At 35.8% G+C, this 23,008-nt stretch overlaps 2 protein-coding genes across 2 annotated transcripts in view; both read right to left on the bottom strand.

Annotated features, from left to right (window-relative positions):
- Positions 1-1,775: 1,775 nt before the first annotated feature.
- Positions 1,776-18,729, bottom strand: gcfc2 (GC-rich sequence DNA-binding factor 2). The gene is made up of 18 exons (XM_052153202.1): positions 18,408-18,729; positions 11,821-11,925; positions 10,511-10,654; positions 10,190-10,420; positions 8,592-8,689; positions 8,319-8,425; positions 7,253-7,436; positions 7,036-7,159; positions 6,398-6,458; positions 6,111-6,202; positions 5,751-5,950; positions 5,280-5,424; positions 4,921-5,042; positions 4,758-4,834; positions 4,550-4,616; positions 3,025-3,171; positions 2,783-2,922; positions 1,776-1,940 (listed from the first exon to the last, which is right to left on the bottom strand). The coding sequence occupies exons 1-18, from the start codon at positions 18,679-18,681 to the stop codon at positions 1,829-1,831; spliced, it is 2,430 nt and encodes an 809-aa protein (XP_052009162.1). The 5' UTR covers positions 18,682-18,729; the 3' UTR covers positions 1,776-1,828.
- A 2,447-nt stretch (positions 18,730-21,176) lies between these two features.
- Positions 21,177-23,008, bottom strand: part of ywhaqb (tyrosine 3-monooxygenase/tryptophan 5-monooxygenase activation protein, theta polypeptide b) — a 40,016-nt gene continuing 38,184 nt past the window's right edge. The window contains exon 6 of the mRNA XM_052153208.1: positions 21,177-22,547. Coding sequence (XP_052009168.1) covers positions 22,488-22,547 — 60 coding nt within the window. The 3' untranslated portion in view covers positions 21,177-22,487. The remainder of the gene's footprint in view (positions 22,548-23,008) is intronic.

Genomic DNA, 23,008 nt, shown 5'->3' with positions numbered 1-23,008 from the left:
TTACCTATCATGGCATATTTCCTATTGAAATGGTAAGATTGGACAGGACATATTCCCCTTTTTGAAATAGTCAATCTGTAGTTACATCACCAACATGAACCATGATTTGCTAGATGGTGGCAGGTGGAATTAGGATATTCTCATTCTAGAGAACTTATGATTGGACAAAAATCTGTCTAGTGCAAGATAAGTCATCAATATTTCATGACTTGGACTACACTAGCATATAAAAGGCTTCAAAGCTAACAGACATGGACTAGAAGTCACAAATCTCAAACACTGATTTCATGGGGTTATTATACAGCATAAACAGAAGAGGCCAGCCACCATTCTCCTCTTCATGCCTCTCGGATTTCTTTAGCTTTTCTTTTTGCTAAATAGTTTTTAATCTTATAGTTAAGTTTGCAAAGCCCCACTTCAGGGGTCAGTGCAAACAAATCAAATATTGCACAGCATGAACAAGGTTATCCTTGGTGAGGACCACTTTCTCAGAGGAACAAACCCACTGGAATTTCTCAAGAGGCTACTAGTTGACATAGAGACCGTAATGTAATCAGTACATGATATTTTTCACCACAGTAGAATCCAAGTGAATGTACACTGTAAAATAAACCTCACAGCACCTTGACAAAATAGTCTAGAGGTGTGAGATCTTCCATGCTTAATTTAAGATATTATAGTCCAAACAAGCATTACATTCAAAACTGTCTGATGTGGTGCAGAATGAGAATAAACTCTCTGGTCTACATTACACAACCTTGACCTTATAGAATAACTTTCCCTTTTTCAAATAGGCTAGAAATTTCAAGAGTTGTGTCAAGCGCTGATGATCTCTATTGCCTCATATAAACATTCAAGTTGCAGCTGTTTATTGTAATTTGTGAATGTCTAGTTGGACTGGTCTGATAGAAAGGCATCCTGGATATGCAAGTTGTGTCTAACAATCCATTCATTAAAATCCCAGTGTTTGGTTTAGAGATCACGATGTCATGACTCATCCCCACAAACAGCAACAGTAGGGAAATATGCACAGGGGGACAACAAGCCACAAAATACAATAAACATAATCCCCAAATCTCTTCAGTCTCTACTGAGAAATAAAATGATGCATGAAAGATTTATTTCTGAAGAAAAAGTTAGTGGTGCTTGCCAGTGCAAAACTCGCCACCACAATCGGAGTGGTTTTTAAGATGTTATGGGCAGGGTTGGGGAGTAACAAAAAATATTTTTGGATTACGTATTTATAATACAAAATTTAAGTAACTGTATTCCACTACAGTTACAATTTAAATCATGTACTAATCATGAAAATTGTTGTAACAGGTTTGCAGTTAGGGAAACATCAGTTATACTGTTGGCTGGATAACTTCTCTTCTACATTTCAAACATCTGCGAGAGTATTTTCTTGCAAGGATCAGCTACCCCACAACAGGAATCCTCAAAGATAAACCAACTTTATGTAAGTTAAATCACTCTGAATGGTCCATCTTGGACTAATCCAATAACTCATGATACAAGACAAGGCCTCTCAAATTTAAGGAAACAGATTTTTGGATAAATGTCCCCAAGAAATTATACCTTAAAATATATGGCATGCATAAAAAGATACAATGAGCACCATATATAATTTTATGAAATGTTGTGGAATAGTAAAATATTTTACATCTCTTTCATATCTTTGACAAATAAAAAACAGTTCCAACCACCTAAGGTTAAGGCAAACTAAAGCCAAACGGACAACATTTTATTATTTTTATATTTATTAAAATGTACACAAATCAAAGCAACTTACAAAAACACGTTCATTGTACACAAAACAAGATGAATGCTAATGCAGAGCATTTAACAGATCCTCACAATGGTATTTTTCTGTTATTGTCTGAATGCTGTCATGTGCCTTGATGCTCTGGAGGACAAACAGCATTTCAGATAAAAGTACTCTGCAAGTTAAAAACACACAATGGAACAATATTAGGGCTAATATAAAAGGTAATTAGATTTTCATTATCTAGTCCTTTACCAAGGGTCAGGGTTTGGCAGGTTAGCTTCTGAAATTTAGCCTCTGCTGGTAGATAATGTAATTACACCCCTCTGTTGCCAAAAAAAAGCATCTTTAATTGACAGCCATTTAATGTAGTGGTGTATTCTACCTAAATAATATTTCATTCAATTTTAGTAGATGTTTTTTGTGACTGAATCTTTAAAGAGTGTAATGATGGGGCCTGGGTATCTCAGCGAGTATTGACGCTGACTACCACCCCTGGAGTTGCGAGTTCGAATTCAGGGTGTGCGGAGTGATGTGTTCCAGAGAATAGCATGAGCCTCCACATGCTAGGATCTCCGCGGTGTCATGCACAACAAGCCATGTGACATGACGCGCAGGCTGACTATATCAGAAGAGGCAACTGAGAGGTGAGTAACTGTGCCACCACGAGGACCTAGTAAGCAGTGGGAATTGGGCATGCCAAATTGGGGAGAAAAGGGGATACAATTTTTTTTTTTTTAAAGGCGTGTAATGGACTTCTGTTTTTCCCTGTCTGCTGTGCGGAACTAAATGTATATAAGCAAAGATGGCAGAATAAAAAATAAATAAATAAATAGTTTATTTCTGGGGCTGTATGCACCAGCCAAAAGCTGTCACTGAGATGAAGCATGGTGCTAACAGGTATTACAGCTCTTTCCAGGTAGTATATTTTATTTTGTACCAGAAATATATTGTGAAAGGATCTTTACATGATTCCAGGTTTTACATTAGTTAAAAAGTTAGCTTGTTTTACATTACCGGTTGCTGCAGGAGTCACTGGTGTCCTTCAATATGACATGAGCAGTCTGCAGAAGATGTTTGCTGAAGTTCTGCAGCTGAGGTAGTGAAGATCCAGTGTTCACATCTATAAACCATGACTTTGGAAAGCAATCTGCAATCTTTTTAGGAAAGAAACTTAGTTTGACAATGAACTACCTCCAAAACCACAAAATATGACCATGAGATTCATATGAAATGGTCTGCATTAAAAGCACATGCACCTTTTTGCATTTGTAGATGGTGTGTTTTAGATTGGATTCGTTAAGAACAATCATCATCAAGTAACGGCCGAGAAGTTTCTCCAACATCAGCTCTTTAAGGATATGTTCAGGTATCAAATCATCCCATAATGACATGTTGCCAAGTAACTGAAAAGCAAACAAAAAATTATGATTGTAGCCTAAATATTGGTATGAAACACCAATATAAAACGTACATTAAAGCTGGGCAATAGGACAATGTAATACATTTACATTTATGCATTTGGCAGACGCTTTTATCCAAAGTGACTTACAGTGCACTTATTACAGGGACAATCCCCCCCGAAGCAACCTGGAGATAAGTGCCTTGCTCAAGGACACAATGGTGGTGGCTGTGGGGATTGAACCAGTGACCTTCTGATTAACAGTTATGTGCTTTAGACCACTGAGCCACCACCACTCCAGTGGTGTAATAGTATATTGATGTTATCTGACAAATACCCCAATGCCGATATTGACGCTCATTGACAGACAATATTCAACAATAAAGGGAAATGAGAAAGCCATGGTTGCCAGCTGGGAAGTTGCCAAAAATATTAAATAGTAGCCCAGGGCTTAAAATTAACACCTGCTGTGAGTCGTGACCCACCAAATGCAGGTTGCCTTTCATGCGCTGTGGCAGGTAATTTTACAGATCTATTCACCAATGTGGTGGGTGACCTGCAAGACGTCTCAAAGTGACACATGACAAGAAATGGTGTTTGACACAAAAGACACATGCTTGAAGAAACACACTTTTTATATTTTTAAGGACAGATGACATAAAAGCCGTTAATGCACGTTTCTGATTTGCTGTTTGTTCAGGGCCGTGAAGGGTGAGCGTGTCTCCATGTAAAGACTTCTCACTCTTTCTTCTCTATTTCAGTCATTTGTAAACAGTTTGCAAGAACAGTGTCATCTATCAGAATGCTGCAAAGGACCCAAGACATTCTCAGGAGGTGCTCGGAGTTCGCTTTATTTCCACAGAATATTTCGAGCTTAACATGCATTGTAAACCCAACTCTGAAGGTTCACAAATCATAAAATACCTTAAACCTAAAATGTATTTATATTTCAAATTAACATTATAACCATGTTTACATTTATTATTTTCTTTCGATATTAATTTTTACAAGTTTCCACCTGTTGTTGTAGACGAATACTTGCATGACGGCAAATGAGAGTGGGTTAAGTACGTTTTGTTTTACCATTTTGTTATTTTAAATGCTTTTTAATTTAGTTTAAAGTGCCATTTGAATATAGAAATATCTCTGGATTAAGTTTTCCATGTTTCAATTAATTTAATTTTTAAAGCAAAATCAATAAAGCAAAAATATTACTCCATATTACAGTGTACAGGGGTTGACAGTGTAATCGGATATCACAATATTTTTTTAATAAACATATCGTGAACATATTTCTAGCATATCTCCCAGCCCATATGTAAATTAATGTATATTTATCTGAAAAGAGATGTAAACGGTGACATGCTATGCAAATGTCCTACCTTTACAGCTGACCAAAACTGTTTGTTCTGAAACTGGAACTGTGGTGAACTCTTGTCATCTAAGAACCTTACACAAATGAACACAATTTTCCCTCATTAAATTAACATGAAAACTTCCGCAACAAATTGACTGCTTTAACAATGCTCTTATAAAACAGCTTTTTAAGTTTGCCCCAAAAAATTAAAAACAAACAAAAACTACACTTACTTTTTAGGGTACAACGGGACAAAAACGTCATTGTCTACCACACTCCTCAATCTCTGAATAACTGCATCAACAAAGGCCTAAGGGACAAAATAACAAGTTGATTGTATTTACTCTCCATGAAACAAAGTTTTTAAAATTGGAATATTGTCCAGTACAACAATACCTTGACAGGCTTGCTTTGTTCACCGTCAAATACAGAATAATCATCCTGTATTCTCTTGCACAGTGCTGTGAGGGTGTGAGACTGCTGTGTAGACAGAGGATCCCAAACCAGCTCCACAAAACCTACCCAAAATATCAAGCAACATTTTATTGCAATAGTTCAGGATTCCAATCCCTTTTTGAAGTAACACTGCACTAACTGCAACCAGAAAACCATAACAGACATTCTGATATACTTACTAAAGCATGATCTAATTATTGTGCAGAACATTTCATTCCCAAATTTGAGATATAAAACAGTACATCCATCTAAAGGGCATTATAAACCCATTAGCTCAAATATCTGCAAAAAAGATTCACCTTGAACTTTAGAGAGGATGGTTTTCTCGATTATGGTGGGCAGTGTCTTATTATCAGTGTTCTCCAATTCCTCATAACCCTGACCGTGACAGAATTTTTCAACTGCAGAGTACCACGGCAACGCCTCAAAGTCTTCACCTTCTGCCTAGAGGGCAAAAACATGCATATCTAATCAGGAACATATCAAGCACTACTTCCAGTTAAGAAACAAATAAACTAAATACATTTGAACCAATGAAAATGTCTAAAGAAAAATTAAATGCACTGATCATCCAATGATGATGCTTTTTGTTTTTAATGCACAATATTTGTGACAGTCATCATGTATGTACATTAAAGTAATGAAAAGTATACATAATTATTGATATTTCTTTTAACATCAAACAGCAAAATACCATCATGAACCATCTCAAATTGCCACCTCAAATTGAGATTTAATCTTTCCTTGTAGACAAGACATGAAAACAACACCTTAAGAGGATTCCAGCCAATGAGCTGTTGTCGAATCAGGGGAGCCAAAAGTTTGGGAAGGCACAGACCAATGTAGGCATTATTGTAGGACTCTGGAAAGGAGACACGCCACTCATCAAATCTGGAGAGTATTTTCTTCACCTCCCAGAAGTCAGACTGAACGTCTGCAAATATATCTTGTGCCCTTTTTAGCAGGTCATCTGTCGGACAAAATATTATCATTTAAATTGTCACTTATTTCATATAGACTTTAAACACAAGAATAGAATTTGATGTCTGCATTCCAAGTCATTTGCATTTTTAGGCTCTTATGCCAATGTTTTCAAATGATTTTGCATGCGTTTTCAGAAGTCTCCTAACCTCTTTTACTTTGTAGCTCCGCCTCCTGCTCGACCGTTGGTTCCCAATCAGACGGTATGCACTTAGTGAGTTCTTCAGAATAGTCAGGCAAGCTAGGACATGAAAACACTTGGGGAATTGAACAACTAATGATATATGACTATGACAACTGTAATTGTCAGATTATAAATCTTTCTTAAATGTGCAGTCTATATATTATTTTGTAATGCCAGGCTTAGTTTATCCAGTTTTTAGAACAATTTAGAAGTGGTGAAAGTGCTTGTAACATGTATAAAATTCGTCCTCACCTTTCCTCGGCTAGGCTGGAACCACTGGTTGTGTTACCATTACCGTGAGAATCAGTGTTATCTATGGTCCATCCACAAAAGACAATATAATATGAACAAACACTGTGAATAGCTTGCATAAATGAAAAATATTGTCTGCACAGGATGCAAACATACAAGTTTTTTGTCCTGTGATAGAGATCAGGAAGGTAGTACGAGCAGTATGATCATATTAGTACGATCATGAGTCAACATGAAATGTAAAGTCTTCTCTACACTGTTAATACTATTATCATATCAAATTACTTGTATGGAGCCAATTTAGGGACTAAAGTATTTTGAATCTGAAAAACAGAAACATAACAAGAACATACAAATGCGCTCTTGTTTTCTCAAATTTTATGTTTTTTATGTATTTATTTTCAGTAAGCAAATGTTTGGCCTCATTATGACATGGGGGTGTGGCTATGGAAATTAGGTGTGGCAACTGTGTGTGTGGGGGGGAGGGGCTTGATAACATTACAAATCCATCCTCTCCCATGCAAAACCAATGATCAAGTTTTTACTGAAGTAACTTTTTGTTTCTATTATTCAGATTCGTAAAATTTAGACCCTTAATTGGCTCCATACCAAAAAACTGTATTTGGTTTAAGCCTTACAGGTTAACTTTTGAATTTGTGAGGATTCCTCTTGTAGCGCCTCTCTTCTCTGATTCAACAGCGCCTCTGCCTGGTCAATATACAGACTGTGCATTTCCAGCTCAACTGAATTTATTAAAGCCATCTGAAAAATAAGCATGCTATTCACTTAATACAATGGATTCATTAAAGCAACTGTATACTTAACACACTAATATTACTGTATACCACTGCCAACCTTCTCTGCCAAGCATTCCAGTAGGTTCCTTGAGAACACATTCATGGAACGGTAGAACCGGAGCTGCACATCGGCAGGGTGGTTTTCCAAGTTCTCCAAGGAGCTCTTGGCCATTTCTACATCAAAATGCATCCGCCTCAGCTCCGCCTCCCTTGCCCTGTGCACCTCCCTCAGGGAATCCAATCTGGAGTGAAATTAAAAACAGAACCAGTTTTCATTGAGCACCTTTAAATGGACACCAGAAAGCCATTTATTTTGAGAAAGCTGCTTAAGGCTTGAAACCAGTGTATGCATTTGCATGGGCTTGTTTTGTAAGCAGCGTCTCCACAGCAATGTAAATTCCCTGCAACACTTGTGTATATAACAAATATGGGAGCCAAGGAAGGCTTTGCTATTTTTTCCTCTGTTGCTTCACTTTATTTCCAGATATTCCAGAGTTGTTAAAGAATTTGTTTCCATCACAACCTGCAGCGGAATTGCACTGCAACAGTGGGGTTTCCCTCTTACATAAAACCCCGGGATTCATAAAACCCCGGGATTCAATATTTTACACAGGTGTGTATAAATGGGTATAGTTTAAAGCGTATGTGCGGTTAAATTATTTCCACGATTTTTACTTGTTAGGCTCCATCCTATGACATATTTTATCCAGTCTGTTCATGCACAGGTCACTCCTCAAAAACCAGTGACAATGCAGTTTTTGTGTTTACATGACCACAATAAGCAGCATTCTCCAGGAGAAACCCTGCTGTGTTAAACCAGTATTTGGCACACTTGTTTAAATGTACTCATTTAGCAGATGCTTTTATCCAAATCGACTTACAAATGAGATACATAGCAAGCAATTTGTCATACAAAGTTTAACATCATCTGAAGTGTAGGACTGACAATTTCTCACAGTGGCTTGATTAGTAAAGATGCAAGCACAGAAGAAAGAGACAGACAAGGATTTTGTACAATAACTTAGATTATAAAATAACTGGCTGTGAAAACTGATGGTTTATATTAAAATCCTCCTCTATCTTGGCAATATTCATAAACCTACTAAGGCTTTTCTGTAGCTTACTTTCCAACAATTCTCTTCTTTATGACATCAATGCTGACTGGTGGAAGCATTTCAGGGATGTCCATTTTCTTCGGTCTGACTGGTCGTCCAGGAGCCTGAAATCGCTTCTGAGAATATAAGGAAAATTCCAAGTAAACACTACAGCTACAGTGTATAATTAAAAGCAATTTGAAGGTACTGTTGAGTAATCCCTTTATGGTCTAACAGAGAACACTGTTAGTCTGAATGGGTCAAAAATCAACTAAGACTTTCAGTCACAGTAGAGGGTCTCACTTGATGTCTTTTGACTCCTTTTTTGATCTGTTGTTCCTCCCAGATATTCTGCTCTTCCTCCTCTTGGCTATCAAAATAACTTTCATCACTTTCACTCCCTGCAAAATCAAAAAATATTAAGCATGTTACATCTCCTGAAATTAAAGGGATAGTTCACCCAAAAATGACAATTCTGAAATTATTTACTCACTGCTGTCATTTTGTTTCACACCTGTAATACTTCCATAGACTTCCATGGAGTTACTTTCTTCTTTCTTCCGTGGAAACCACAAGGAAATGTTAGACACAATGTTAACCTTAGTCACAATTCACTTTCATTGTTTTGAGAAAAAGATGCAATGAAAGTAAACGGTGACTGTAGCTAACATTCTGTCTAACATCTCCTCCTGTGTTCCACAACAGAAATTAAGTCACACAGGTTTGGAACAACATGAAGTGAGTAAATGGTGTCAGAACTTTTTATTTATATAAATTCCAGACCTGCATTCCAATCTACATCTTGATATAATCCTTCCTCATGATCACGCAGCATGTCTTCATGAGCTTAATGGGAGGCTAAACAAAAAATGTATGTGACGAGACTGCAGTAAACCCAACAGACTCGTGCAGAACGTGCAAGCCATTCACGCATCACGAGCTGGCAGCGCTTCACTTTCAGTTAATTGCTTGCTTTGCTTCGGTCAGTCTGCCCAGATGACAGCCTTCACTCAGGGTTTCATTTCTTTTTGCTTTCAGAACAACACGTAATGTAATCATGAAAACACCCCTATTAATCCTTGTGATTTTGCATACAGGCACACCCTCAACATGGTCACATGCACTTACATTAAACGATTAAAAGAGAAAACATAAACCCACACTGTGGGGTTCAAAAAGTCTATTTAAAATAAAAATTAAAACTGGAAATAAAGTTTTAGGATTTTGCAGGTGCAATTCACCGTAAAGGGCTAAATAGTTATTTGGCTTGTGATGCGTGTATTGCTTCCTTGCACAGCGCGAATCCCGTCACACTTTAATAGTGTTTAGTCTCCCATTCAGCAGATGAAAACATGCGCAGCTCATGAGGAAGGATAACATAGATATAAAGATATATGTAAAATATAAGATGTATATTGGAATGCATGTGCAAAAAACGTCATGTAAATAAAATAGTCTGCTCCTCTCTCACTGTTGCTTGCGTGCTAGTGATTACAATGACATAATATAATAAATATTTCAGATTCCGCACAGTTTCGTGTTCAGTAATCAAATTAGCAAACTTGTGACATTAACAGTGTTAAATCATTTTGTACAAAAGGACAGGTTTTCTTTCATTAAAGCACTTTCACAAGATGCTCTGTGAAAATTCACATGCAGGATCATGATTATATCATAATCATCGGGTTTTGCACACTATTTTCATTGAAACTGTCATGCTGATAATAGCAGCTGTAATATAAAATGAATGATTAAATTAGAAATATAAAAAATGTCACTCCATGTCAAAAAGGTTGCCAATCCCTGCTTTAAAGTATTTTAGCTTTATAAAATAAGGCAGAGTAGGGTTTTGAGTCACTGGTATAATGTCAATTTCATTATATTAAGCTCAAGATTCTCACCCATCTTCTCAGCTATTCGCTCTCTCAGAGTCTTGGGTTTTGGTGCAAATTCGATTCTGCGTTCATGATCGTCCGGCTCATTGTCACTGTCTTGTTCTTTATTGCTATGATCTTCTTCCTCAAGGGTTCCAGGACTGCTGTGTGAATCCAGCGGGATGTAATCTCGCTGGGCTCGGGCCTGTCTCCTTTGCTCTTTGGCAGCACGGATCTTTCTAGCATCAGGAATGTTGACTGCAGCATGGGACAAATAATGACATTTATCAATCACACAAGAACTGTGAAGCAAAACTGACAGATAAATGCTGGTGTTGATCTCAGTACCTGTCTGTGGCACTGAAGAACCAGATGAACTTGACAAGGTAGAAGAGCTTCCATCATCACTGTCGGGGGGTATGTCTTCAACAGATGCATCAGCATCACTATCAGATTGCACTTTGAGATTCACATCTTTCTTAACCGATCTATCTGGAATCAAAAACGTGAAGGGTTAGGAGTTATAAGCCTTTAATTAATGAATGACTATCTGTGCACAAGACCGCACCATAGACCTAAACCTAAGCCTACTGTAAGGTTGCTCCGTTACCAACATTTTGGCTTTGGTATGATACTAAAATCAACAAATAAAAAGCCTCAGATTTATGAACTTATGAATACAGAAAATTACTTGATTAAACGAACTGCATAAAGTCTTACAGATTCAAATTATACATTTAACGTTTATATTTTTCTGGATTCCATGTTAAATGTTTAATTAAATGTTATGAACAACTGGTGTTTAATCAAATAAATATATCATATTTTTTTTTTTAACAAAATATTTTTTGTAAAATAAAATGCTGCACAAAAGAGCTTCACAGTATTTATGAAAACATTAATGGAAAAAAAACCTGATAACCTGCGGCACAAGGCATCTTTCATTTATGATATTGCTTACAGATGATAATAATAATAACAATTTTGAAAATATTTTTTTTATACAGTAGTTACATTATTCTGTCTTCAATTTCACGCATCCATTTGAAAAGTGCTTTCATGTTATCTGGACTTTTATTTTGACAGACCTTTGAGTTCTACCTGTTTTTATGGGTTAGTTATATCAAGTTTCCCATTAATGCTGGAATACTCCCCTCACCACTCTTGAGCTGAAATCTCCGAGCTGCACCGGAGGAGTTCATTTAAGTGTTAACAGCCATTTATACTCTCAACACACTGCATGTTGCATTTGTGTGAGTGTTTGCACGTGTGTGGGAATCATATGACAAGAGCAGAGTGGCACCTCTTGTTCATTCTGTAGCGTGCAGTGCATGTGAATTTATATTATTTAATTAAATTACAGCCTTCTGCTATTTAAAGACCACACTTGGCCATATCCAAAGGTTTGATTTCATAAAAATTGTCACATCTCATATAATTTTGATAATGACAGCATACTGTAATATGGTACTAGAATTAGCAACAAGATGATTTCCTACCATTAAAATGTTTTTGGTATTGTGGTACTTTGTTAGAGCGGTAAACCACGCAACCATAGCCAACTGTGACCTCTACATATTAAGCTGGGATAGAAGAAATTATTTTAACATTGTAAAAGAAATGTCATCACATGAACACACGTTAAGCAACAAACATACCTTGTGAGTTTGGCAATGTTGCAGGAGAACCTTCCTTTTTCCGTGCTTGGAAAACAACATCTTTGTTGACTGATCGTTTCACTTTAAAATCACTTCCTTCAGTAGCTGTAAGAGTTCAGAAGTTTCTTCATTAAAACTATGTTTCTACAATTTGGCACTGTGGACCTCTAAAAAGTAAAATCTTATCAAAACACTTTTCACATTCCCACACATTTTTTTTCTCATTATTTGTCTACTTCAAATGCCCAACAGTGAATGAACATGCATTCATGAAAATTGACATCACAGTGTCATTTCTACCACATTCTGTATAACACATTCTCAAATTCTGTATTGTGTTTAACAGAATTCCATAGTGGTGTTGAAAATGACGTTTTTGAAATAAAATGCCCAACTCTAATTTCAAAACGAATAACGTATGTATGCTAAATACAAACAGTTAAAACATATTTTCACACTTTTTGAATAATTTGGCAAAATTACAGCTTAAACGGAAATTATGCCCAATTCGCTGCACAAAGGTGATATTTACCTTGACTTTTCATCTTCCCTATGGTGAGCGGTGCTTTACCGTCTATAGCAAGTGAATCAATAAACCCACTGTCCTACTGAGTGGAAGTGTGGAAAGCCCTCACGGGCATGTCAGACTGGGTGCTAAAAACAATTGAGCACAATTATACGATTCAGTTTGTATGCCGGCCACCCCGCTTGTTCATGCCCCAGAGACGCGATATAATTCTTTGGCTTACTTGTGGAAGAAAAGGCCATCTCCGAATTTGAAATTATTATGTTTTTATTCAGAAAGGAACTGAACATACAGATGCTCAAGGGCATTTTACATGGTACATGGCAAGCGACAAGCTTTTGCGATCTGAATGTAGCACACGTGCAACAACAAACAAATAAAATGTCTATTGAATCTTTATAAAATATAGTTTAACCACATAACTTGTACTCAATTAACAAGATTGGTGCAGACATTGTGTATGAAAAGATAAAATACTTAACTTCCAAGGCCTGTTTTCTAATATATGAGTTATAAACTAAAATTGGTAGATCATGTTGGACAAGTTAAAGAAAAAAGTGGATCTAGCATTTAAAAAGCACACCTGGAGAAGCCAATCTCTGTCAGCTTGAATATTTATATTTTTATATTATAAATATAAATATATATTTTTATATCTGCTTTGGGTGTCTGTTGGCTTTAGATATTGTTTACACAATTGTTTTGTTGTTATTCAATCATAAAATACATCAAAACTTAGGCTAATTAATGAATTTTTAGCGACTTCATCTAGAAAACTTAATGCAATCTGAGTTTTTAAATAATTTTTCCGATCACTCGATTAATTGTCAGAAAATTTTTTAGATTACTCGATTACCAAAATAATCAGTAGTGACTGCCCTAATTTTCATGCACAACAGTCTCTAGAATTTACTCAGAATGATGCCAAAAACAAAAAAACATGCAGTGAGCAGACAGAAATGCCTTGTTGATGAGAAAGGTCAATAGAGAATGGCCAGACAGGTTTGAGCTGACAGAAAGGCTGCAGTAACTCAGATAACCCCCCTGTACAATTGTAGTGGGCAGAAAATCATCTCAGAATGAGAACCATGAGGCGGATGGGCTTCAACAGTAGAAGTCCACATCTGTCAGCCAAGAACAGAAAGCTGAGGCAGCTGATTTGACATTGCTATTTCATGAAGAAGCAATATGGAAGTAAAAGTTGGTTTTCAGACTGTTTGCTGCGGTCTGAATCAGAGCATGATTGTTCCCACCATCCCCAGTGTTAGTCTGGAAAAAAGACCCAGTTCTCTTTGTGTTCACATGTCTGAGACATCGAAAGTGGGCTCAGATATCTTTTTGGTCAACTTTACCAGTTACAGGGTCTCAGTCCTTTTTGCATTTACACTCATTTATCATTTGTGAGACAGAGCCCACTTTAAAAAATATTGCATTCATTATAATTAGGGCAATATTTAATGTTAAGAGTACAAATATCTCTACGTATTAACCTATAAGATAATATAAACATGTTTAATGCTATCAAAATTAATAAGCAGCATAAGAACTAGGGCTGAAATGATTAGTTGACATTATCAAAAATTGTTGGCAACATTTTTCGTGGTCAAATAGTCGTTTGATCTAATTTAACGTAACATGTGATCATATGAAACTCTAATGATGACGTGTGAGAGCAACACTGCAGTTCACGACTGACAGAGGAGAGGAAGAATTACACAGTCCAGATGCACTCGAAATTTCCAAACAACTTCAGCTTATGTAGATAAAGTACAAGGGAATTACACAAAAATATCAAATAAGTAAATGCAGAAGCACTCTCGATGTAGAATAAGTGGAGCCGGAGCTCTTTAAAGTAAACACCCCGGTGTCACATCTTAAATGCAGTTATATTTATTGCGTTATAGCTTTAAAGTTCAAATAAGGAAGCTGATCATATAAATAACTACAAACTCCAAAACTAGCATTTCTCTGTGCGGTCAGCGCCTCTTCTAGGAGTTGCATGAATGTCCCGATCAAAGGGGGAGAGATTGAAACTGCACCCGGCTGATGCACACTCTGTCGCGGGGACGCTCGTCCCTCGAACACATGCTGCAGCTCACAACTTATTGTATCATAATATAATACAGTATATATGTCACTATGCATTTCTTAACATGAAGAAAATTGGCAATATAAGACAGAGTTTGTTTTTTTGTGAGTTAAAGATAGATTGAAGTGAACAGAAAGGTGAGAGAGGTCTTCGCCCCATTATACACTGCAACAAAATAAGTTTTTGATTTGGCTTGTTTTCCAATATAAATATCTAAAACTCATTTAAAACAACATACATTTACTTTAGCAGCCATTTCTGCAGAAGAAACAATTGTTATCTAAGAATGTAAAAATACAAATATTTTAAAATATCAAAAAATCCTTAAATAAAGATGCATTCACCTGAGAAGCAGCACATAAGATATTTAGACTTGCTTTTAGAGAATAGATCTTGAATACAAGTTTTTTTTTTTTGTCTTTACTGCACTCGCAGAATTATAACCAAGTGAAAAATACACATATATACAAAATAAATACACTTATATTTGTCTCAAGTATAAATATCTTATATGTTGCTTCTCAAGTAATGTATTTTTAGACTATTTTGAAATAGAAAACAAGACAAAAACAATTGGTAACAATTTTTTTCTGTGACATTTGTACTGAATTAAATGTAATAAGTATTTTTACGTTAATTCAGTGAATGTCATTTAGAGATATTTTTAAAAGATGATTTTATCCTCTTTATTGTTAATAAGCAGGTTTATTACAACCCTTTGACTCGGGGTACAAGCGGAATAATCGGTTAAGAGCTAATGATTAATCGTTGCAATAATAACAGTCGAATAATCGTTCTAATAATCGTCAGATTATCAAAATATTAATTAGTTTCATCCCTAATAAAAACAGGTGCCTATATTCAATAAAACGTATCTTTGGCATCAATATTATATAATTGTATATTATTACAAAGAAAAGTAATGAAATAGAACTGAATGCATTGCATATATATATATATATATATATATACAGTGAGGAAAATAAGTATTTGAACACCCTGCTATTTTGCAAGTTCTCCCAATTAGAAATCATGGAGGGGTCTGAAATTGTCATCGTAGGTGCATGTCCACTGTGAGAGACATAATCTAAAAAAAAATCCAGAAATCACAATGTATGATTTTTTAACTATTTATTTGCATGATACAGCTGCAAATAAGTATTTGAACACCTGTCTATCAGCTAGAATTCTGACCCTCAAAGACCTGTTAGTCTGCCTTTAAAATGTCCACCTCCACTCCATTTATTATCCTAAATTAGATGCACCTGTTTGAGGTCGTTAGCTGCATAAAGACACCTGTCCACCCCATACAATCAGTAAGAATCCAACTACTAACATGGCCAAGACCAAAGAGCTGTCCAAAGACACTAGAGACAAAATTGTACACCTCCACAAGGCTGGAAAGGGCTACGGGAAATTGCCAAGCAGCTTGGTGAAAAAAGGTCCACTGTTGGAGCAATCATTAGAAAATGAAAGAAGCTAAACATGACTGTCAATCTCCCTCGGACTGGGGCTCCATGCAAGATCTCACCTCGTGGGGTCTCAATGATCCTAAGAAAGGTGAGAAATCAGCCCAGAACTACACGGGAGGAGCTGGTCAATGACCTGAAAAGAGCTGTGACCACCGTTTCCAAGGTTACTGTTGGTAATACACTAAGACGTCATGGTTTGAAATCATGCATGGCACGGAAGGTTCCCCTGCTTAAACCAGCACATGTCAAGGCCCGTCTTAAGTTTGCCAATGACCATTTGGATGATCCAGAGGAGTCATGGGAGAAAGTCATGTGGTCAGATGAGACCAAAATAGAACTTTTTCGGTCATAATTCCACTAACCGTGTTTGGAGGAAGAAGAATGATGAGTACCATCCCAAGAACACCATCCCTACTGTGAAGCATGGGGGTGGTAGCATCATGCTTTAGGGGTGTTTTTCTGCACATGGGACAGGGCGACTGCACTGTATTAAGGAGAGGATGACCGGGGCCATGTATTGCTGAGATTTTGGGGAACAACCTCCTTCCCTCAGTTAGAGCATTGAAGATGGGTCGAGGCTGGGTCTTCCAACATGACAATGACCCGAAGCACACAGCCAGGATAACCAAGGAGTGGCTCTGTAAGAAGCATATCAAGGTTCTGGCGTGGCCTAGCCAGTCTCCAGACCTAAACCCAATAGAGAATCTTTGGAGGGAGCTCAAACTCCGTGTTTCTCAGCGACAGCCCAGAAACTTGACTGATCTAGAGAAGATCTGTGTGGAGGAGTGGGCCAAAATCCCTCCTGCAGTGTGTGCAAACCTGGTGAAAAACTAGAGGAAACGTTTGACCTCTGTAATTGCAAACAAAGGCTACTGTACCAAATATTAACATTGATTTTCTCAGGTGTTCAAATACTTATTTGCAGCTGTATCATGCAAATAAATAGTTAAAAAATCATACATTGTGATTTCTGGATATTTTTTTTTAGATTATGTCTCTCACAGTGGACATGCACCTACGATGACAATTTCAGACCCCTCCATGATTTCTAAGTGGGAGAACTTGCAAAATAGCAGGGTGTTCAAATACTTATTTTCTTCACTGTATATATAAATACTGAATTTAAAGACAAAACTCAACATTCAATCATGGTAATTTAGTCTTATTATAGACAAACAGTAAGATTAATCACAATTTACGTTTAATCTACAGACAGCCTCAGTTTACTTCCATTAATGGAACACAATAAAAATTCCTAATGTAATTTCTTAACTTTCACGCGGCTTTCAAGGCATCCGGTTAAACCCTCGAATCATAATTTGCACAGAACACTAAAGACATTTGAGTGCTTCATGTGCAGTTTACAATAGGTTTAAATCTGTCATATCAATAGAAACCAAGCAAGCAGCCCTGTCAGGGACAAACAACTTTGGTACTACGCGAATGGGAAATTCAAGTGAGCTCGGAGCGCTTATTGTTCACAAAGCACGTTATTAGCAAATTGAAACAAAGGCTGCAACCAAACCATAATCAGACCACCTCCAGAGATGGTCTCAGCTCGGTTTTAAGGGGTCTGAGATCGATTGGAGTGTTCACATATGGGCCAAAAATCCCACGAACCGCACTCAGACCCCTGAAATGTGTAAGGATGTGAAAACTTATATGAGTCCCACAACATTTCCCTGTTTGTTTTTGTACAACTGATGATGTCATCATGCTTAAATAGTCAAAAATGCATGCGCAAGTCATTTTACTTTCTGAACAGGTGCGGACAAGAGTACAGGTTGCTTTCTCACTCATGTGAACCGTGCCACAGTTCCAGTGCAACCAAACCACCTACAGGTAGTCTCGGGCTCTGTACTGCGGTCCGCAAAACAGCTTTCACATTACCAACTTTTCATGCAAACCCTGCCGGACTAAACTGCCAGTGTGTAAGCCTCCTAAGAAAACTATAGCAAGTTTAACCAATGAACAGTAAGATTTGGCTATTGTCATTTGTGTGTATTTCTGGAATTGTGCAAGTTGTGTGTCTATTTAGACTCAAATAGTGCCTCATACAATACAAATGTGTAGCTCAATGTGTTGGACAGACAGTTGCGTCTTGTGAAATTTGAGTGTGTTTGTTGCAGCATTGATATATGAAAAATAAAACATCAAAGAATAAGGTGAACCTCGGAATATATTCTAATGAAATATTTTACAAATTGTCTAGAAAATGCCTTGAACATTTTAACCATATGGGCATTTTTTAGATCCATTTGTTATCGATATACGTGCCTGGTCACTAAAGACCCGAGTATGTAATAATGCTGCGAGAAACACCCATGCATTTAGTTATTAAATATGGCACAAGGTTACTTTTATAAAGGATTTTTTTTTAAATAAAATTCATCCACTGGGACATAATGTGCCCGAAATAGAAAATAGCCAATAAAGTATAAACCCAATATATATAGCATGTATGTGCGCAGAATATAAAAGGCAATAGTACAATACTTACAGTCTTTATCGAGGAAGCTGAGTGTGTTGCCCTTTGATGAGTGTTTTACGTCTTTAGATGAGAGTGTAGTTACTGATGTCTCTTCTGCATCACTCGAGTCAGACCTGTGTGGCTTTGAACTACTTGAAATCCCTCTTCGCGGCAAATCTACTTTTGAAGACCGGATCGCTTTTTCTTCTTGGTTTCCACCATCGCCAACCTTTTCATTCTCGTCTTCTTCGCTGGATTCGTCTTTCCTTTGCCTGAAATTTCTGCGTGGCTTTTTATTAAACATTTTAAACGCAATCTAAAGTGAAAACGTTCTCCGATTGTGTAGAACACTTCCGGGTCGTCGTTTAAAGACTTTTCATAATAAAAGTCATTCAACGATTCTCAACAGATAAGTATTATAACCGTGGCAAATTATTTAGATAAACGTACTAAATTATCCAGTCCAAAAACTATTTTAATTTTAAATGAAATTAAATATTTTTCTTACATAATTTAAATTCAAGGGCTACCAAGTTTTTCTTTCTTTCCGGAAAGCCTGGAAATAACCACAATAATTGACATTTACTGTTTAACTTTAATATCTTCCTTTTTATGCGGTCTCTGCTCAGCTATAATTGAAAATATGCCTTGGTTTGGAAATATATATATATATATATATATATATACACCCCCCCCCGATATATATATATATAAATATATATATACATATGTACAGTATATACAGGGTTGTGAAGTAACGGAATACATGTAACAAGAATACGTATTTAAGATACAAAATATAAGTAACTATATTCCACTACAGTTACAATTTATATCATTAGATTACAGTTACATTCAAAAAGTATTTTGATTACTGAAAAGATTACTTTGCATTTTTTTTTGTCATTTATTTAATTTAATATTTAGTCCTTTCAGATGGAAAACATTTATACATATAAATGATGCGATCAAAAGTGCATTTGAACAGCAGTGAAATACTTTCTCATGATGTGTTACATTCATACGAGCAGACAGAGAAGTAAGTTTGAAGTATGTTTGGAGCAGAAGAAATAGAAATATACCTTGTGTAAATTGTCAGCTTTACGCTAAACTAAAATAATATTTCTAGCCATTTTACATGCACACGTTACCAGCACGATCATATTTAATTATCAAGAAAATTCACGTTGGATCATAGTTTCTTTTTTCTAGTAAGATATTAAGGCAAAAATCATATTCTTGATAAAAAAATGTTTTATTGTTTTCCTGTAAAAATATCATAAAATTCTTAAAACCACATCAATTAGATTGATCTTGTTTTAGAAACAACACTGCATATGATATTTAGGTTTTTCAGAGAATGTATTTTTAATGTGTGTATTTTGTCTTACTGAGTTTTTATAGTCAAAACAAGTGAAAAAATCTATCAGTGCTGAAGAAGTAATCCAAAGTATTTATAATATGTTACTGACCTTGAGTAATCTAACAGAATACATTACAAAGGACATTTTACAGCATGTATCCTGTAATCTGGAATATATTTTAAAAGTAGCCCCACCCAACCCTGTATATATAAATATACACTAGCGTCCAAAATTTTGGAATAATGCACATATTTTGCTGTTTCGGAAGGAAATTGGTACTTTAATTCACCAAAGTGGCATTCAACTGATTTCAAAGTTTAGTTAGGACATTACTGATGTAAAAACAGCATCATCAGTAATTGAAAAATGTCATTTTTCCTCAAATCTAGACAGGCCCCATTTCCAGAAGCCATCACTCCAACACCTATTCCTTGAGTAATCATGCTAAATTGCTAATTTGGTGTTTTCTTTAGAAGCTCGACAGTCATTTATTGTTTTGAGGATTGAAGGCTGTACAATGCTTGAAATTGCCAAAGGTGTACACTACAGTCTTCAATGACAAAGGACAACTGGCTCTAACAAGAACAGAAAGAGATGTGGAAGGACAGATGTACAACTAAACAAGAGGATAAGTACATCAGAGTCTCTAGTTTGAGAAATAGACGCCTCACATGTCCTCAGCTGACAGCTTCATTGAATTCTACCTGCTCAACACCAGTTTCATGTACAACAGTAAAGAGAAGACTCAGGTGTGCAGGTTATGGGAAGAATTGCAAAGAAGAAGCCACTTTTGAATCAGAAATTAAAAATACAGTTTTAGACTGACAAACTGAGAGCTAGAATGTCAAGGATCTGCAAAGCTGTCATTGCTGCACATAGAGGATTTTTTGATGAAGAGCTTTTGACGTAGTTTTTTTTATTGTAATAGTAATTGTTTATGTTATTAATGTCCTGACTGTACATTGTGATTATTTAAATGCCATTTTGGTGAATCTGAACATTATTCCAAACTTTTGGTCGCCAGTATGTGTGTGTGTGTATATACGTATATATATATATATATAAATAAAGGGTAAACATTTACCAAATTTAACATTAATCTTTCATTCTGGTTTCGAAAGACTGCAAATAAATGTAAATTGTTCATCATGTTTATACATGTAACATTATTCTAGAAAGTAAATATTTTCTATATATTTTTTACATTTTCTTTTGACTTTAGAACAATGTCAACACAAAACATGCCGTCTTCTTAATATCACTGTTTTTTTATTCATTATAAATGGTTTAGCTGGCGTAATATTTTCTTTAACGGTCGTCTTGCTTGTCATCTGTGACAATCAGGTGCACCAACTACTGCATTTCAAACAAAGATAACTTTTCATTAATGAAGTAAACAATTTTTTTAAATGACAAAACCAGGACAACATTTTGGTTTATAAAATTTTATTTTTAAGCATGTTACATAACATACATAGGGCATAAAATATTTTCACAAGGCTTTTGTGAAACTAAAATTTTTTAAAAAGGGAGAAAACAAAAATCACAAACGCAAATGTGTGACAAAAAGGAAAAACAAAAACACATAATAGTGGTCCAATCTATAATGACACTCTCTGGACAATCACATACCTCTGCACAATACGTTGTAAGTACTAAACAGAACCTTAATCTGGCAATATGGCATCGATTCTGATTCCAGTTCTGTAATTACGACATGCACAGGCAATGCTATTTCGCACCAACACAAACTTACTGATAACATTTGCTAAGTCAAGCTGCTCTTTCCTGCATTTCTATGACTGATAATATGCTTGGTTAGTGAAATAACTTGGAGTGGGTCAAATATATGTGAAATCAATCAAAATTTCAATACCATATCACCAAACTGTGCCACAGATTGTGTCTGTATTGGTCTGCATGCTAGTGGGGCTCTGCTAATTGAACAGTTTTACTTGTAACATAGCATTACCCAAATTAAATATGCCACAATTTTATTTTAACATTTTTTATTTTATTTCTGTGGATGATTTTGATTTCCATAAAAGAAAAGAGAACACTAAACAGGCAAAAATCAACTGCATTAAAAAGATGAAAAACAGTAAATATATTATTAGACCGTTTATAAACTGAGGACTGTCCAAATACTACATACCACTGCTGATATTAATATTTCAAAGTAAAACCTACAATGTAATTTTAAACACACTCCATTTCAACAATTCAGATTTTAAAAAATTATTTTTTCCAATTTACATACTGTGATTTTTTTTTTTTCAGGGGAAGTGCACGACCCTGGGTAGAGCTGAGGTTAAACAGGTAACAGATTTGTAAAGTATGAGATACAGTAGGTGTTTAAGACAATGGTACTCTAAATGTTTTTAATTTCCCTGTAATTATTTTTAGTCTCAGACTTATCTGTCATGTCCTTATTTTATGTATTCATTCACTCATTCTCCATTAACTATACTTTAAGATTGTTTTATAAAATGACTAGTTATACTTTTCTACAGCAGAAACTGCACATTAAGGGAGGCCAAGACAAACAAAGGAACAGGGCTTCTCCCCTATATCTTTCTTTCCTTGCCCAAAAGGTGCACTGTGAAAATACTAATGTTTTTTGTTTTTTCATAAACAGCTCTTTATTAATTATGGGTTTGTTCTTTACTGGAGGAATTCTTTCAGGGAGTGATTAGGAATGGAGATGTGTAAAAAGGTTGCTTTGTCTGTTGAAGGAGTGCACGTTCTAGTTGTCTCCCCCCTCTCCTCCTTCACCCTCATCTGGAGCATTGTCGGATGTCCATAACTAGAGGCAATCAAAATAAAATGAAAGCAGATGAGAAAAAATGACGATTTTTCTAGAGTCAACCAATATTTCTTTTTTCAACAATTATCAATCATTTTCACAAGTGTCCAATAAACAGTATGCAGAACTGAATGTTTTCTGCATTTGACAAAATAACGATTAAATAGCTCAGAAAAATTATGAAAGACAATAAACATAAAAATAATTAGATTTATGTATCAATTTGTTTTGCAATCTATAGTTATTTTCGTCTAGGACTTTTTTCAGCCGTAAAAAATGAATTCAAGTAAACAACAGTCAAACAGATTTTTGGTCTCTACATTCTTCTCCTTCAACAAAACCTTAAAGGGTCATAAAACCCTCAACATTTACTGAGATATTAATGTTGATATTATACTTGGAAGACGAAAACAGCTTGAGTCAGTGACGTGACGTACGTTTTCACACACTACAGTGCATCA

Source organism: Xyrauchen texanus, chromosome 22 (genome assembly GCF_025860055.1).
Source record: "Xyrauchen texanus isolate HMW12.3.18 chromosome 22, RBS_HiC_50CHRs, whole genome shotgun sequence".
NCBI classification, from domain to species: domain Eukaryota; kingdom Metazoa; phylum Chordata; class Actinopteri; order Cypriniformes; family Catostomidae; genus Xyrauchen; species Xyrauchen texanus.
Note: the sequence above shows the minus strand (reverse complement) of the source record. Positions and strands in the feature narration are given on the sequence as shown.